The 19,174-nt window shown below is 45.2% G+C and overlaps 1 protein-coding gene across 1 annotated transcript in view; it reads right to left on the bottom strand.

Annotated features, from left to right (window-relative positions):
* Positions 1-2,818: 2,818 nt before the first annotated feature.
* The window catches only part of GRXCR1 (glutaredoxin and cysteine rich domain containing 1), a 58,650-nt gene continuing 42,294 nt past the window's right edge, over positions 2,819-19,174 (bottom strand). Inside the window, exons 4-5 of the mRNA XM_079989846.1 lie at positions 5,992-6,057; positions 2,819-3,105 (exon numbers count right to left, since the gene is read on the bottom strand). Of these exons, the coding sequence (XP_079845972.1) occupies positions 2,926-3,105; positions 5,992-6,057 (246 nt within the window). The 3' untranslated portion in view covers positions 2,819-2,925. The remainder of the gene's footprint in view (positions 3,106-5,991; positions 6,058-19,174) is intronic.

Here is a 19,174-nt window from a genome sequence, read left to right as displayed (position 1 = left end):
CTGGGACTCTCTCTCTCTCTCCAATTGTGTTACTTTAGGTTCAACGGCAATAACTTTCTCCCTAGCCTTCTCCGCAGTTTGCCATGTCAAAGTAGATTCCTGTGTCAGTTTCTGAATAGTTTCTGTATTGGTGTTCACTTTTTGTCCCAAATTGTCGATTTTGGTAATTACCACATCCACCTTTTTGTGAAGCTGTTCCAATGAGTCACTTATCTTACATAATACATCCACTAAGGCCTCTTCTGTCAACATTCTTAACCGATTCAAGGTCCCCAGAATCTCACAGGTTTTTATCTTGCAGCTGGAAATTCCCCCAGCTCAACTCTTGTGACAGTTTCAAAGGCTTCCTCTAGAGGGAAACAGTTCCTCTAGAGGGAAACAGTTTCTATTTGTATTAGTCCTTTTAAACTCAATTCAAACAATAAAGTTAGTTTCAATTTTCTGTTACTTTTACTCCTTTTTCAAACGCAGACGGAGACAGTGGAAACAATGTATTCCTCTTATTTAACTAACTGTCAGTGAACGTTCTAATCACGGTCAATGAGCCTTCCAGAACACATCAGTCCTGTTGGCAGCCCGTTTCCAGGATCGGAGCGGTGGTATATTAACTCTGTTTGCTCTCTCCTGCAGGTATACTCAGTCCAAAACTTTCCCCCCTCTTCTCCTGCCACCAAGGGGGGTTTAGTATTTTTTACTGATGGAAATTTAGTCCTTTACAATAGGCTTTCCGAGACTTCAGCTTGCATCCTCGTTGCTTCAATCTATTTACAAAAGGGGAAGGTGGACTTCCTGTTTTAGACCTTCCCGTTTTGGCACCAAATTAAGACGTTTAAAAATCCAAGTCTCCGCTCTACACACGGGTAGTTGCTTTAAGATCAAATTGTCCACAGGAAAAAGTCAGTGCTCTCCGACAACAGCTATGCGGCTTCGCTCAGTGGAAGAAGCAGTCAATTCAGAGCACCGCGCCGCTCACCCCACGTCACTCCGGATCCCTGAAACCGGGTCTCCCCGCGAGTAGGGGAGGTGCAAAAGGTGCCAGCCGGATCCCACGTTCACAGGCTTCACCCGCCTGTGATTTCTAGTGGGTCTCCGCCTTCGCCGTGGCGGCCAGACCCGGATTCCCACGAAGCAAATTCCTCCCGATCAGAGGAATTCCGCCATTACTGGAGGCGCTAACCCGGAAGTCCCCATGTGGCCAGCATGACTAAGCCGCTTCTGGCAAACCAGAGCAGTGCACGGAAATGCCATTTACCTTCCCGCAGGAGCGGTACCTATTTATCTACTTGCACTTTGATGTGCTTTTGAACTGCTAGGTTGGCAGGAGCAGGGACCAAGCAACATGAGCTCACCCCGTCACGGGGATTCAAACCGCCAACCTTCTGATCAGCAAGTCCTAGGCTCTGTGATTTAACCCACAGTGCCAACCACGTCCCATACATACATACATACATACATACATGCATACATAAAAAATAAAGGTAAAGGTAAAGGTACCCCTGCCCGTACGGGCCAGTCTTGACAGACTCTGGGGTTGTGCACCCATCTCACTTAAGAGGCCAGGGGCCAGCGCTGTCCGGAGACACTTCCGGGTCACGTGGCCAGCGTGACATCGCTGCTCTGGCGAGCCAGAGCCGCACACGGAAACGCTGTTTACCTTCCCGCTGGTAAGCAGTCCCTATTTATCTACTTGCACCCGGAGGTGCTTTCAAACTGCTAGGTTGGCAGGCGCTGGGACCGAGCAGCGGGAGCGCACCCCGCCGCAGGGATTCGAACCGCCGACCTTTCGATCGGCAAGCCCTAGGCGCTGAGGCTTTAACCCACAGCGCCACCTGCGTCCCACAGCGACACCTGCGTCCCATAAAAAATACACACACACAAAACACACACACACACCAGCCATGACTGTGTCTGGTAGATGTTTTGTACTTACGCAAACCTTCCTTAAGCCTGCTGATATATTCCTGTGCATGGATGGTGCCATTTAAATAGCGAAGGCAGTGAAAATAGCGAATGATACCCCATGAACTAGCAATTCCTTGGACCAAATGGGAGAGGAGAGCTGATTCCTTGGACCAAATGGGAGAGGAGAGGAGGTCAGTCCATTCTGCATAGGTGGTTGGCTACACATTAACCTTTAGTTGTCGACACAGCTCAATGGCCCATAACAGGAAGCCTTAAACACTGCAGGCCACAATACCTCAAGGACCACCTCTCTCCATTTGAACCTATCCCAACCCTGAGATCATCTTCCGAGGCCCTTCTTCATGTGCAATCTGAACGAGAGGTCTGGAGGGTGGCAACACGAGAACGGGCCTTTTCTGTAATGGCTCCCCATTTGTGGATTGCTCTCCAAAGGGAGATTTAGAATAGTCTTCTAATTTGATAGAAATGTCATAGCAATGTGCTCAGCTATTATTTAATCTACACAAGGTGTTGTTATTGTTTTTTGTAGATGTACTATACAGTCCTACCTTGGAAGTCGAATGGAATCCGTTCCGGAAGTCCGTTCGACTTCCAAAGCATTTGACTTCCCAAGCGTGGCTTCTGATTGGCTGCAGGAAGCTCCTGCAGCCAATTGGAAGCCGCGGAAGCCTCGCCGAACGTTCAGTTTCCAAAAGAATGTTTGCAAACTGGAACAGTCACTTTCAGGTTTTGATCGTTCGGGAGCCAAAATGTTTGAGAACTAGGCTGTTTGAAAACCAAGGTACAACTATACCAGCTTTATATATGCTGAGTTTCAGGTAACTGTGAGATCTCACCACATAAAGGACTCCAGCAACTTTTTATTTTATTTTATTTTTTACAAATGAACGTTTATTGACTGAATTAGACAAACATGGTGGTTTTCCTTAATATAAAATAGTATAACAAACTGCTGCGTTGACATAATAAAATGAGGTTGTTTTTTGTATCAAGGCGCCATCCTTAGCTGAGGCAACTCTTGCAGCGTTGCAATCCGTTCTCGTTGCAAGCGGTGCACTTGAGGGCTTTGAATGAGTCCGTAAAACAGTTCCGAAACACTGACATCTTGCTCCCATGGCACGCTGAGCACGGAATAAAACCAAAGCCCCCACATGAGAGGCATTCATGAGGGTGTTGAACTCTCTGAGGGGGGGGGGGAGAGACAGAAAGTAAGATGGCATCCATTATTTGCATTATATTCTGAGGGCCAAACCGGACAGGAAATTAAATGTGAGAATGAAAGTAACTTACACATTTCTTCTTATGTAAATACAGTGGTACCTCCGGTTGCGGACGGGATCCGTTCCAGAGCTCCGGTCGGATCCCGAGGTTTCCGCAACCGGAGGTGCCTGTTCTGCGCACACACGCGGCGCAATAAATCGCTTCTGCGCATGCACACGGCGTGCTAGAGCACTACTGCACATGCATGCGCAGCGAAACCCAGAAATATACTTCCAGGTTTGCCATGTGCGTATCCCGAAGGATACGTAACAACAGGGGCACGTAAGTAGTGGTACCACTGTATGACTCTCAGGACCCATAGCTCCAACAAAAACCTTTCTGAAGCTGCTATTTGTATTTCAAGAGAACCCTCCATTCCTGCCAGTGGAAGCTTCCCTTGAATTAGGAATGGAAGTTTCAAGGAGATATTTTTTGTTGAGATGTGTTATAAGAAAAACTGCTCCCTTTCTCTTATGGGGTATAGAGCCCATATAGAGTCTACAGAGGCCAACCAGAGTATATTGAGAAGCAAAGTGGCTAGTAAGCCTGATCTTTATTCAAAGAACTGTTGCAACAGGGTCCCCACTCACCACACGCAGGAGGGAGGAGAACCCTGAACAATGGTACGCAAGGCCTTATATAGACTTTTGAAATTGCCCACCCTGCAGCCCAAGACCACCCCCCACAAAACATCATACATACATCACAGAAGGGGAAATCCCGCCTGCCAGGATACCTGAGAATGGTCACTGATTGTATTGCCTGGGCAGCCTGGCCATTCTTTTGTGATGGTTAATACTTTAGTTCCTGAATCCAGGTCACAGGCATACACAAATACAGTGGTACCTCGGGTTACATACGCTTCAGGTTACATACGCTTCAGGTTACAGACTCCACTAACCCAGAAATAGTGCTTCAGGTTAAGAACTTTGCTTCAGGATGAGAACAGAAATCATGCCCCGGCGGCGCAGCAGCAGCAGGAGGCCCCATTAGCTAAAGTGGTGCTTCAGGTTAAGAACAGTTTCAGGTTAAGTACAGACCTCCAGAACGAATTAAGTACTTAACCCGAGGTACCACCGTACAGCCTTAAGACAGGATTTGCAAGCAAAAAGACAGTGGGAAGGCTTTCCCCATTTGCCTCCCTTACTGCAGAGGAATATCTGAGGTCACTGGGAGAGTCAAAATGGCTTCAGGATTGCTCTCCCATACTATTTCAGACACACGGTTCATATAGTTAGACGTGTGTGATTTATGAATATTTATTCTATATTTGAGATCTTGAGATTCTTATAACAGATGTTTGCAGATAAACTCCTCCACTCTCCGTGGTCCTGAGGCTTCTTGGGCTCCCCTATGGCTGTGATTTACATAAGAAACAAAACGTAAGGAGGGCCCTGTTGGATCAGGCCAAAGACCCATGGTGGCTAGTTAGATGCCTGTGGGAATGAAGCCCACAAGGACAGGATTACTCTCCACACTTGTGATTCCAAGCAACTGGTATTCAGTGACATGCTGCCTCCTACAATGAGACAGAACGTAGCCATTGTGGATAGTAGCTATGGATAGTCTTATCCTTCATGAATTTGTCTACTCTTCTTTTAAATATAATAATAATAAATTTTATTTATACCCCGCCCTCCCCAGCCAAGACCGGGCTCAGGGCAGCTAGCAACCAATCATACAAACAAGTTGATTGAAATACAACTTAAAAAACAAGATTAAAATACAACATTAAACGATTAAAACATTAAAATGCAGCCTCATCACAGGAGGTGAAAGGAAAAAAGAAAGGGGGGGAGGGAATAAAATTGACTCCAAGCCAAAGGCCAGGCAGAACAACCCTGTCTTACAGGCCCTGCGGAAAGAAATCAGATCCCGCAGGGCCCTGGTCTCATGAGACAGAGCGTTCCACCAGGCCAGAGCCAGTGTTAAAAAGGCCCTGGCTCTGGCTGAAGCTAATCTAACTTCCTTAGGGCCCGGGACCACTAGGGTGTTGCTATTTATGGACCTTAAGGTCCTCCATGGGGCATACCGGGAGAGGCCAAGTAACTCTGTGATAATCTTGGTTGCCCTTTCCTGACTCTTCTCCAGTTCTAAGGGGTCATTTTGGAGCTGAGGTGACGAAAACTATACATGGTATTCAAGGTGTGGTCACACTATAGATTAGCAGAATGGTGTTATGATATTGACAGTTTTATTTTTTGATTATTATTTTTTATAATACTGATTTAACTTTTAATTATCCCTAGCATGGAATCCAACTTTTTCACAGCTGCCACACACTGGGTCAACATCTTCACTAAGCTACCAGTTTGACCCAAAGGTCAGTCATTCCTGGTCTGTCACCACCAGTTCAGACCCAATGAGAACAAAGATGCACAATTTTATGCCTTCGCCACATGACAGAGAAGAGGATGAAAAGAAGATATGGGGCGGCCATTTTGTTTGGGGTGATAGGTAGTTCTAGCCTGTGCTGCCCTGTTCTCTATGTGAGGCACTTTTGAGTTTGTGTAATAGAGCCTGGGAGAGGTTGGGTGGCATGGGCATCAATTATATATACTCGGGGCAGAACCACATATTAGCTTCCTATGGCCATGTTCCTAAATTTATTTTTCCAGAATTAATACAAGTGTAGGGCCAACAGATACTTGTAGTGAAGAATGGGCAAAAGGTTGGAGACATTCATGTTGATGTTCCCTTACAAAGAAAATATAATTCTTCTGTGAGCTTACCACAGAACACTATGTGTGTAACTAATGTACGAGAACGGTATTTTAATGTGTAATCTTTTATAACCTCATCAATTACCTCAATTTTGGTTAAGAGATCTTGCAGTTCCCCTGATTCATTCATTGACAAAATTTTCTCAGCACCCTGTAAGGAAACAGACAAAATTTGTTAATGTAACGGCTGAGATATAAAGCTTTGTTGGAGTTTTTGTCTCGACAATTTTGCTGAAAGTTAGAAAACAGATGCTTTTAAAAAAAGGGGGGGGAAGAAATTTATTCACAATATCATCATACTTTTTCAGCTGGCCTGTGTGTGCTTTGGCTGCTGAACACAGGATTATTACATATTGTATCTCATGTTAAGTTGCTTGGCAGGGGGTAGGCCTCGATGGCCCTTGTGGTCTCTTCCAACTCTATGATTCTATGTGGGTGAACATATCAGACGACACAGTGAGAGTCAGTGTGGTGTAGTGGTTAAGAGTGGTAGACTCGTAATCTGGTGAACTGGGTTCGTGTCTCCGCTCCTCCACATGGAGCTGCTGGGTGACCTTGCACTAGTCACACTTCTCTGAAGTCTCTCAGCCCCACTCACCTCACAGAGTGTTTGGTGTGGGGGAGGAAGGGAAAGGTGAATGTTAGCCGCTTTGAGACTCCTTTGGGTAGTGATAAAGCGGGATATCAAATCCAAACTCCTCCTCCTCCTCCTCCTCCTCCTCCTCCTCCTCCTCCTCCTCCTCCTCTTCTTCTTCTTCTTCTTCTTCTTCTTCTTCTTCTTCTTCTTCAACAGCTCTTGTTTATTCAGAGGCCAGAACAGAACTGAGCTGAAGGGCTCAGTCAGCCTGCTTATATAGAGCTCCAGTACAACGTTACTGTAGCAACTTTCTAAAACTATCCAATCCCTGAACGTCACTTTCGATCCTTCATTTGCATAGCTATCTACAGTATCCCCCTGCTGGCCCAGAGTGAGAGCTTCAGTACATAACAGTATCTTATATATCTTGTACTACATAATCTCTGCAATTCCCAGCCCCTCTTTTGCAATACATGCTTTCTTATAAATAAAAAACGGAAGGCACCTTGTTAATATGTCAAAAAGGCAATTTCTTATACATATAGTGCATCAGAGAATACACCTAAACGAGCATGAGAAAAACAGTATTTCTACTGTTCAAGCATTTCCAGCTTGAATTCATCTGGAGCATGTTGAGGATATGATGCCAGGGGAAGAAAGATGATGAAAAATACCATTATGACACTAAAATCAAGATCCAGCCGTGAATAATAAAAATAATTTAGGTTGAGTACATAGGACCCTGGGGAATTTCTGAGCTCTGAAGCAAGGCAGTAATGAAGAGGTTCTTCGTTTTTCTTCTCGAAAGTACAAAAGGTTACTGTAAAGAAAATTAAACTGCCAAAGAAGATATAAAACTTTCCTTTGGCTCTTTCTGCTAATCAGAGAGGACCTGTTGAGGAACTGAGCAACACTACCAGGGCATTTGTATTTAATGTGTGCGTTATTCAGGGGGTGGGGAGGGGGCGATTATACTTGCACATACTGGTTGCTAGGTGCAAGGAGTGTACCCATATCTTGTGCCCTCCGATAAGGGGTCAGTTTGATTGTTTGTTTTTTAGTTTTCTATACCAGCTTTCATCCAAAGATCACAGGGCGCTTTACGATATAAAAACAAACAAAAATCCCAAAATGACAAATAATAACAACTCCCGCACCCTTATTTAAAAAGCCATAGATTGTTTAATTAGCCAAAGGCCTGGGAGAAGAGTAATGTTTTCACCTGGCACCTAAATTATGTAACGAAGGCGCCAGGCGAGCCTCCCTGGAGAGAGAGCATTCTACAACTGAGGAAGCCACCACAAAAAAAGGCGTGTCCTTGTGTTGCCACCCTCTGGACTTCTTGTGGAAGGGGCACACAAAGAAGGGCCTCAGATGATGATCTCAGGGTCCAGGCTGGTTCATATGGGGAGAGGCGGTCCTTGAGGTATTGCAGTCCTGAGCCATTTAAGGTTTTATAGGTCAAAACCAGCACTTTTAATTGGGCATGGAAACTAATTGGCAGCCAGGGCAGGATTGGCGTTATATGCTCAAGCAGTCTTGCCCTGGTGAGCAACCTGGCCACTGAATTCTGCACCAGCTGACGTTTCAGAACTTTGTTCATAGGCAGTCCCACCTATAATGTGTTGCAGTAATCTAGCCTAGAGGGTACCAGAGCATAGGTGGCAGAAGTTAGTCTGTGTCCAGATAGGGGTGCAGCTGGACCAACAGGCAAAGTTGATAGAAGGCACTCCAGGCCACTGAGGCCACCTGAGCCTCAAGCAACAGCAAAGGATCCAGGAGGACCCCCAAGCTGCGGACCTACTCCTTCAGAGGTAGTGTAATCGCATCAAGAGCAGGCAGCCTCCCATCCATCTGGTCTAGGGAACCACCCACTAACAGTGACTCAGTCTGATCTGGACTGAGCTTCCATTTGTTTACCAGACTGCTCCTTATCAAACAGCCTCCAAAAGTAAACCGGGGTCCCTTTGAAGCCTCCTTAGGTATTGCTATAAATGTTAGAAAGAAATGTGATGCCCCCAAATTACAGAAAGCCAAAATATCCCTGTCGGAGCAAAAACAAACCAAAGTTGGATAAACCCAAGTCTCTAGCCCTAGTCTGGACAGTTCCTAACTTACCAATCTCTTTGCAGGACTCTTTTCTCATAGATAGGCATTTCCCTTGCAGCCTTCTTCACCAGCTCCCCCAAATTTCTGTATATCACTTTGATATCCCCTTGATCTCCCATCACCATTGCACATCAGCAATGGTGGATGCCTCACCCTTGGTGTTTAATGGGCCTTGGGGCACCTGTCAGGTCTCCAAGTTCACCTTATACTCCCCAAATGAATACATAGAAAAGATATGCACCCCCTTGCAGATGCAGCAGATACATGTATACAGCAGCAGTCTAGGGACTCAGCTACATTAGTAAAAAAAAAAACACAGCATTTTGATTGTGTTATAAACATACAACACCAGATGGCGCTGGAGAGTAAAAGAAATTCTATGTGATTTTTCATAGTGTTGTTCCCCCCCTTTGGTTATAATGATTTAATTTTTGACTTATTTATCGTGGGTTTTTTTTCCTGTGTGTAGATCCACCCTAGGACTGTAGTTCAATTCTTTTACACTGAGCTAGGGTACTGTATGTGAAATCAAGAGGTGCAGAGGGGTTCAGATCAAGTTCCATGGTCTTCAGGTTTCTAACTGCTATAGTCTAGAGAAACTGCCATTCTTCTGCTGCCGCCATTTTCAAGTTGTAAAGATCCTACTGAGACTAGGCCCGCACACAAAAAAAAAAGCTTTATTGAAATTGAGAGTGTGTGAGAATGAGGCTGGGAACTTTTCACTGAAAACAGTCTACTCCTTGGGATGGGAAGGGAAGGGAAGGGAAGGGAAGGGAAGGGAAGGGAAGGGAAGGGAAGGGAAACCTGCTCTCCTTAACATAAGTTCTGTCTGTTCCCAAGAGAGTCATCACCCCAATGCTTGAGAATTACTTCCCCACAAGTGCATTTTGAACAAAGATGATGCATTTGGAAGTGCAGCAAATAACAGCATGCCTTTTTTATGTAGCTATATGAAGCCTTGTGATTTAATACTTTTTAAACAATTTAAAGTGTTTCCCTACCACAACAAAAGAAAAGTACATTTCTGCAGAAGAAACAAAAAAATACAATACTACAAGCATTTCAGTGACGAAATTTCTCTGGTACTCAAATGCCACCTGCTGCTTCCTTTCTGTGGTGTTCATGGGAGACATTTAATATACAATAGATACCTCCCATACCAGAGATGGAGATCCTCTGACCCTTGGGCTCCTAATTTGGTTCATGAGACCCTTTACCTCAAACCATTCCCACCTGCGCAGTCAGCTGGTCAGTGGTGGCTACAAAGTCTGCTTCCTTTGCCTGCACTGTTTGATTTCAAACTGCATGGATAAAGGGAAATGCTTCATCTGGTGTCACAGTGACATCAAGCGATTGATGTCAGGTGACTGTGTGGTTTCAAAAACACCTACTGGCTGGATCCAGTTTCCCACTCCTTTCCTATACAGTCGTACTGTGCTACCAGGCTGGCTCTGGGCTGCTGAGACTGCTGCTGCCACTGCCGAGGGGGAACTGGGGACGCCCAGCACATCAACTGGGGGAACCACTGACGCACCCACACCCACAACCCAAATCAAGCTGGAAGCTACTGCCCAGTGCCATTCTGGGGCCAGTAAAAACCCTGGAGCCAACGCAGGGAGAAGGAGGAGAGGAGAAGGAGAAGGAAGAGAGAGAAAGAGGACGGAGAAAAAAGAGGAGAGCTGCTGCCGCTGCCACTGAGGAAGAGAGGTAGGAGAGCACCGGGAGGGCAAGGACACGTGGCCGAGCCCAGGCCCGACCTGAACCTACTCCACAGTGGTTAGCACTCCAAGAAAGCAGGCCAGGGCCCAGAGGAAGGCCGTGCGACAGAGGAGACCACAGAAGAGAAGATATTACTTCTTCATTTAAAAAAAATAATAAAAATTTAAAAATAACTTATTTTCTCTTTTCAAAAAAAAAAGTGTCCCGGATTCTTTGAAAAAAAATCTGGTAACCATACATTTAAGGTGACTGCTAGATTTACTGCCACTGCTTTATGCAAGCAGTGTGGTGAGCTGGCTGTGCCCATTTGGCAACTTGCTTACTTTGTTTAGTGCTTTGATTGACGACCTCTGTGATTTCAGGGCAAATGAGAGTGAGCTGGCTTGTTGGGATGGCCCAGGGTTTTGCTTTGTTTGCACAGACCTGCTTCATCATAAGGACGGGTACAGGAGCTGTTTGGTGTTTCTAAATAGCCTTAAAATAAAATATCTACTTGCATAGGCAAGCAGTTTATAATCACTCGGCCATTGTCAGGGCTCCCCCACCCCTTTCTCAATACCTTTCAATACCTGGAAATGAGAAGCGCCCAGGCTCCTTTTTACGTAACCTTCTAGTCGAAATAGTTTCATTATGTATGCTTCATCGTTATCCCAGCAGAGGGCATGATTCGTTTTCAGATATAAGCAGCCCTTGGCCAATATAAATGTTACAGAAACACTAAAGTGCACTTAACAACATGGACAGAGGCAAGCTAGCGCCACGAGATGATTTATCCTTACGTGGATGTGGACTCAATAAGGCTGTCCACCACATTTGAAGAACATAGTTGATGAATCTTTTGCCTTTCAACTTACTAATTAATTGATAAAATGTATTGATGGCAAACCCTTAAAACAGGTGTCTTTGGGGGATACAGCAGGAAGTATTAGAAAGCGTACAATTTAATTAAACAGAAACCACTATTCATTGTTAAAAGGAAAGGACATCTTTCAGTCCCCCCCCCCCCTTTGCAATTCAACTGACTTGCAACCTCAGTAAATATGTACACTCTTCTCTCCAGAGGTTGCTGGAATACAACTCCCATCATCCCTGATCACTAGCTATTCTGACAGGGGCTGATGGAGGTTGGAGTCCAACAACATCTGGAAAAGCACATGTTCCTTATCCCTAGCATATAAAATGGGGTAATAAGCAGTTTTGGGATGTGGGTGGCGCTGTGGGTTAAAACGACAGAGCCTAGGACTTGCCGATCAGAAAGTCGGCGGTTTGAATCCCCATGATGGGGTGAGCTCCTGTTGCTCAGTCCCTGCTCCTGCCAACCTAGCAGTTCGAAAGCACGTCAAGTGCAAGTAGATGAATAGGTACCGCTCCGGCGGGAAGGTAAACGGCGTTTCCGTGCGCTGCTCTGGTTTGCCAGAGCGCTGCTCTGGTTCGCCGTGCGCTGCTCTGGCTTAGTCATGCTGGCACATGACCAGGAAGCTGTACACCGGCTCCCTCGGCCTATAGAGCAAGATGAGTGCGCAACCCCAGAGTCGGTCACGACTGGACCTAATGGTCAGGGGTCCCTTTACCTTTAATAAGCAGTTTTATCCCATGTTTTCAGGTGCCAGGTGGGCACAGCAAAGAGTCCTGCCTCAAACCCGTGACCAGCAACTGGACCCATTTAGGACCCAGAGCTCCACTCCTTCCTTACCCCAGGAAACATCCTGAATGAATGACACTACCATCAATAGCTGTCACCCACTCACACTTTTGGCAGGCGCAGCAGAGACATCCGCATTGGGGCCTCCACTGTCAAGAGTCTGGTGGAGTCAACATGGAGGAGCCTCTCCACTGCATCCAAACCCATCCCAGTGCCGCAGATGAGGGAGTTGGATTTTGGGTTGCTCTGTTAGGCTCTCACTCGGATGAGGTAGAAGGTGAGCAACCGTATCTGATTATACATGATAGCAGTGATTCCTGCATTCTTTTTTTGAGGCTCCTGGGACTGAAGGAATTGCAGCAAGCCTGACTGTCCTACTTGTAATTCACACACTAGCTGCTCTGTGAGACTGTGGTCTCTAAACTGAGCCTCTTGGGCTTGCTGAGCGGAAGGTTGGCGGTTCGAATCCCTGCAACGGGATGAGCTCCCGTCGCTCTGTCCCAGCTCCTGCCAACCTGGCAGTTGGAAAGCATGCCAGTGCAAGTAGATAAATAGGTATTGCTGTGGTGGGAAGGTAAACAACGTTTCTGTGTGCTCTGGTTTCCGTCACGGTGTCCTGTTGCACCAGAAGCGGTTTAGTTATGCTGGCCACAACATGACCCGGAATGCTGTCTGTGGACAAATGCCGGCTCCCTCGGCCTGAAATTGAGATGAGCGCCACAACCCCATAGTTGCCTTTGACTGGACTTAACCGTCCAGGGGTCCTTTACCTTTAGCCTACATGTATTTGTACATAAGATTCTTTCAAGTGCCCCATTTGATTTTTGAAAAGGTCTTCACAACAGGAGTTTCATACCTGTGTAGCTACAGGGTTGGATAATTTTGTTTTGTTTCAAATCAGTTCCACACAATTTTGCCAAGTCAGGTCAGGATGTTGTGGTTTCTCACAAGTGAAAGCTATTTTCCTTCCTGTTAAAGGGCATGAACTGGGTTAACAGGACAGATTTATTGATCAGCTGCTGCTAAAAATGTAAGGAAACACAGGGTGATTTTTTTCATTTTCATCTTTTATAATAATTTCTCTATAAACATATCGGTCATATTTCTTCAATATATTCAAGGAGCCTTATGTAACAAAAAGGAGACTGCATAACAAAACAAACCTGATAAAGGCTAAAACTAAAGAACACATTTAAAAAAAAAAAATCCATATATTATCACACTCCTTATGGCTTTGAGAATAAAATAGGCTTGCTAAATTTATTCCAACAATATTCTACCAGGCGATGAAAATACTTCTGAAAGACTAGATTATATGTTCTGCTATTGACCCCAATGTGCTTCTGTAAATAAATAGATGGCATTCATTTCATGACAATCTGATAAGATCAGCTGCAGTACATTGAGCTGTTTCCCCAGCAGTCCAAAAGAACTAAAATTATATCATGCTCAGCATACAGGTTTTCAAGCAGAGAAAATAAAACTCTTCCATGAACTACCTTAAGGCTCATAAAAAAATTTCATTGGCTTTTAAAAAGTATCGCCCAAAGTCTGTCTCTGTGTGTGTGTTTATTGGAGTATTTTTGGGCTGCCTTTCAGAGCAGAAGGCTGTTTACAATACACAAAACAATTGTAAAAGCAGGTAAGATTAAAACACTATTTAAAGCGCAACACATTGATGGCAAATGAAACCACATCATTATAGCTCAGTTAAAATGTAATGTGAGCAGCAGCAGCAGCACAAAACCATCAAGGAAAAAAATGACCTGAATTCAAATCACCAATATATCTCCTCGGATAATGGGTTCCATGGAGGTGGCGCATGCTGCCATATAAAAGCCCCCCCCCCTTGTGCCTAACAACCAGAGGCGCCAAGTTCCCCAGAGATTGAGGGGGCCCAGCGCACATCACACACCTGTGACATCACACCTGTGATGCAAGCATGACGTCACATCATTTGGAGGAGGCCTAGCACTCTGGAGGATCCATAGCCTGCTCTGTCCCTTCAACATTCAGGGGGCCTGGCCCCCTTCCAACAAAAACTGAGAGTACCTGCTGCCAACCTATTTTATCTTAACAGTGGGCATAAAGCAGGGGCTCTGAAGTTGATCTCAGTTCATGGGCAGCCTTATGCAGGTGAATGCCAATTGAGGAGAAATTACCGTATTTTTCGCTCCATAAGACGCACTTTTTTTCTTCCTAAAAAGTAAGGGGAAATGTCTGTGCATCTTATGGAGCGGATGCGTGGTCCCTGGAGCCAAATTGCCCAGGGGTGAAAAGCAGATCGTGCTTTTTTTTTTTTTTTTTTTTTTTAGAAAGCGGGAAGGGGGTGTTGAAACAAAGCCGCTGATCGGGACTTCTGGGTTGGCGCCATCGCCGAATGGCGGACTCCCTCCGAGCTCCGGAGGGAGCCTGCTCAGCAGGGGTTGGGTCCCGCCGCGCCGGTGACGCGGGGACCCTCAAAAACCATGGGCGCTGAAACCCATGGACATGGTGACTCGGCGGGCACCGTTTGCGCCCCCCCGACCCGCGAAGGAGCCTTTTTAAAGGCTCCGGAGCGGGGGACGGGGGGTGGTGTGGTGCTATGAGTCTTCCGCTTCCCCTGCCGAGTGAAGCCGCATGCCATTTGACGGAGAGCGCTGACTTCTTCTATTGAAAATTTGGACTAAAAAGAATAACCCGTGAGTAATTGGGAAATCGGATTTAAAAGGAAAAAAAATTTAAATTTGGAACGAGCGGGGGAGGTGCAAAAAGGAAGTCCGTCTCCCCCCTGTTGTAGAGGATTTAAAGCAAGATTTGACAACTAAGATCGAGAGAAGGGTCTACTTTTTATTGATAAAGTTATTAATTTCACGATGGAAAATTACAAGACTGTGCTGGAGGAGAAAAGTGGAATCTGTGAGCTAAAATGTAACCCCCCCCCCCCGGGAACCGGGAGCGATCCGGGAGAGCGCCTGGTGAGGAGATATAGAGGCTTTGACAGCTGTCAAAGTAGCGGTCAAAGTGGAAGAATAAAAAGAGAACTTTGTTACATGACTTTGCCGGTTATATTTGTTACAATTTGGATATAAATTGTTGAAAACAAGGGATAACAAGTTATTCTGACTTTTGGGTGTGATTTGGAAGGAAACTGAGTTACCATAATCCCTCTAGAGGGGGCTTTGGGACACTACAAGAATTGCTGCAAGTGGAAAAATACGCATGGAATTGGACAGGACTTTTTATCTCCTGGGAAAACTGCAGAAATGAAACATTATTTTGTCTACAGAGGTCTCTACACTAAAGGAGACAATAGATTTATCTATTGAAGAATGGAAGGGACTTGACGCAAGTTTTTGTTCCTGAACAAATAAAGCCTCTGTAGAGGAACTAGAAGCTTTTGGAATTAGAACGTTTTTGCAGTGGAACAGGGAAAGAAACCAGAGGAAAGTGAGGAAAGAGAACAACAAGAATTGGACAAAGCTGGAAGTGGGAACATTTGAGACATCCAGATTTAAAAGGTCTAAGAAAAAAAAAATGAGTTTTACTCTTAAATATAGAGATCTGGATGGAGAAAAGAATGGACCTCCTTGAGATAGAGTCCTTCCAAGATTGGGTGTTCGAAACTAAAGACTACCAAAAAGACGGCAAGGACTATTAAAAAGACGGCAAAGTGGAGCGGAGAGAGATTTGGACATAGATGTGGGGTCTCCAGGCCGACAGCAGACATTGATGGACATTGGGGATCATAACCGGGAAAGGGGGGAGGGAAATTTGGAATCCAAAGGGTGTAAAATTATACTTTGTTCTTTATTTCTTATTTTATTTTGTTCTGCATATTAAAGAGGGGAACTCGTGGAAGGGAACAGGGGTCGATTTTAGGGGAAAAAATATTTTTAATATTGGGTCAATGATAATAAGTTCAAAATTTGGGGTAAGAACTTGCTGAACTAATTTAAGAGAATTGGAATATAAGAGGGGGTGAGGTGGGTAAGTCCGGGAAAGATGTTAACGAAAATAAGGCTTAAGTAAATGTTCTTTTTCTTTCTTTTTCTTTTTTCTGTTATATTTGGAAATTTCAATAAAAAATATTATTTAAAAAAAAGAAAAGAAACAAAGCCGCTGATCGGCAAGCAATCAGGAGGGAAATAAGGCTGCGGGTAAAGGAGGCTGCCGGGGGGGGGGGAGGTAAAGACAGTGAACTTGCAAGGAGAGGAGACAGGAAGATTAAAGCAATGAGGAGACAAATTAAAAGAAAAGGAGGAGCAAAAAACTGCTCCAGCTAAGGAAAAGACGCTGGCAAACAAGAGGGAAGGGGGTGTTGAAAGGAAGCAGCTGATTGACAAGCGATCAGGAGGGAGATAAGGGACACTAGCGATAAAGGAGGCTGCCTGGAAGGATCCTCAGGATTTTTGCATTGGGTCACCCCAAATTCACCATCAGATCACATAGCATGTCCATGGCTACAGCCTGCACCAAAAAAACCACGCATCCAGTGTTTTGTGGGGTCACAATGGAGCAAAAACCTGGTTACAAAGCACGGATCCACAAGGATTCTCAGGATTTTTGCATTGAGCTACCCCAAACTCACCGTCAAATCACAAATCATGTTTGTGGCCACAGCATGAACCACAAAAATCATACATCCACTGTTTTGTTCAGAATATATATTTTTTTCTTGTTTTCCTCCTCTAAAAACTAGGTGCGTCTTATGGTCGGGTGTGTCTTATGGATTGAAAAATACTGTAATCTTAGTCATGACTCCACTCTTCTTCTGATTGGGAGGGAGGAAGTTTTATACAACTTGAGTTAGAAAATAAGGCAGTTATTCAAAGGTAAGTGGAAGAGTTGGAAAGATGAAGCCAGAAACCTGAAGAAAAGAAGAAAGGCAAGAGAAGAAAAGGGCTGAAACACTGAAAAGCCTTAGAGAACTCAGCTGGGCACTATAACAGAAAAGAGCCAGAATGAGACCACAAAGTGGCTTGGAAGACAAACTGAAAGATACAAATCAATACACCCTTGCTTGGTGTATTGGTAAACTTGGATGCATTTATCTCTCTCGTTTTAGCTCTTATGAGTTTGCTCAAACAGTCAAATTAGTTCTTTTTCCTAAAATGGCGTAACTCAAAAACTGTGTAAGTTGCTGCCTTAATAAGCCCTTAAGTAGGCTGACAAACATAAATGCAGTTTAAGTAGGCAGCTTTTCTTCCAAGCTGATGCGGCAGCCTAAAAAGCAAATTGTCTCGTCACGCAAAGCCTGCATCAAAAAGGTAATGCACCCAAGCCCAACCAAAGCTCCTTGGCTTGGCCTAGAAAGTGCAGAAAATTCTGGCAGCTCTCATGCAGGCCAGGCAATGTCAAAATGATGGGCATAGGTGGGAAGAGTTTGACAGTGAGTAAGAGCATGGAACTGAGGAGAATGCCATCTGTGGAGCCTGGACCTTGCAGCGCACATTCAGTAGCTGAGGTAGGGTTTTGCTGCAGACAGAAAGTGGCAAATTTCTGTGGCCACTACACCGACTCCCATTCAGAAGCAACTCACTGACATTTCAAGCATTAGTGACGGTGGCAAGCTGTGCTGCTTAGAAAACATTGCCAGGACTTGGAACACGAGGCTGGAGGACCGATTTGACAGAAATTGCAGGAAAAATAAAGACTTGGGTCTAACGGCTTGCTTAGCAGAAAATTGGTCAGACGCCTTGTTATTTACCCTGTGCCTAAATGCCAGCATAGGTTGAGCCAGTGAAAATCTAGAAGGTTAATAGGCTGTTTAGTGGCGGAAACAAGAGAGAAATTAAGGTATCCACTTGGGGGCAGTGGTGAAGTTAAGAAGGAGGAGTTGGTTTGGCTAGCGTGCGCCCCTTCCCTCTGATGGTACAGACTACAGCCTTTGACATCACGTACGTACATGGCATTTTGTTGGCCTTGATGCATGATAGAATTTTGACATTCTCAGTTAGTCCCCTTCAAAAAAAAACCTCCTGTACTGAACCTAGACTCTAAAGTCAAGGTAGGTAGCATTTATAATTTTTTATTTTTAAAAACCACCAGACGATACTGAATTTAGAGATCTGATCCATGATGTAGATCAGGCTCTCCAACCTGGTGCCAGACTGCTGGCTGAGGCTGATGGGAGTTGTAGTCCAAAAGTTCTGGAGGGCTCCAGGTTGGGAAAGACTTCTGCAGATGTTTAGGGAACCTGATTTAAGAGTTTTCACTAACATAGCATTTGAGAAACTCATCCTTTCGCATGGGCTTTTAAGTGACGTCCCAGTGGCGGACCTTGAGGTCTCAAATTCCAGCAGCACCATGTGTGATGCCAAAATTTGGCATCCACCACCTCTCATGCTCCATTCTAAGTAATGGTTGTGGTATTCCCTGTGTGCCCCCCCCCTCCCTGGCTCTGCACCCAAACTCTTAAATCTGCCTCTGCCAGTGGCTAAGAGCCAGGACTCAAACAACTGCCCTCTCTCTCTCTCTCTCTCTCTCTCTCTCTCTCTCTCTCTCTCTCTCATCCCTCATGATGATGCCCAGTGTGGCTGCAAAAAAACTAAACCTAATGAGTTATAACGATGTCTGAAACCTGCCTGTTTATTTTCATGTGTCTTTCTGCCATGCCAGATAGTTGCAATAGCAGATCCTGCCATGGGGATCCTGACCTGACCTCCTGGCCACTGAGTCATTTCTGCTTACTGGTCAGAGCATGGGGAAGGCAGTGTTAGGATATAGTTCTGTTAAAAGGAACAGGCATGACTCTTGTGTGTCACATGCCTGTTTACTTCCAGCACAGGCTTGCTGGGAACTTCCGTTTGTATACTGCTGTTTGCTGGACACGAAAGGAAGCAGACATGTTTTTCCTTTGTTCCTGATGCTGGATAAACACTTGTAAATAATGCTTACATGTGCTTCTGTCCGCCACTTCCGTTGTGAGGATTTATTCACTCTGCTGATAAGAGCATGCACAGCTTCTGAACATATCGGAGGCTTGTGTCGCTGATTGATGCTGTTCTGAGAACCGGTGTTTGCCTGGCTGCTGGCCGGTGGCTGGAGCCAGCTGGGGGCCTGCCAAATGCCCCCAACTCCCCAAATGAAGGAGGTGAGGACAGGTGACCCCACCTAGGCCCGAAGTCACCCCCCCAACCAGGCCTCAAAACTCCTTTCTCTCTTCTAAAAATCCACGGCTAAAGTTTTCCTCTGCTTTCTCACAAGATGCATAGGCAAAATGTTATTCTTTTATCAGTA

Source organism: Podarcis cretensis (assembly GCF_951804945.1).
Source record: "Podarcis cretensis genome assembly, chromosome: 9".
Taxonomy (NCBI): domain Eukaryota; kingdom Metazoa; phylum Chordata; class Lepidosauria; order Squamata; family Lacertidae; genus Podarcis; species Podarcis cretensis.
This window is presented reverse-complemented; position numbering and strand designations above follow the sequence as displayed.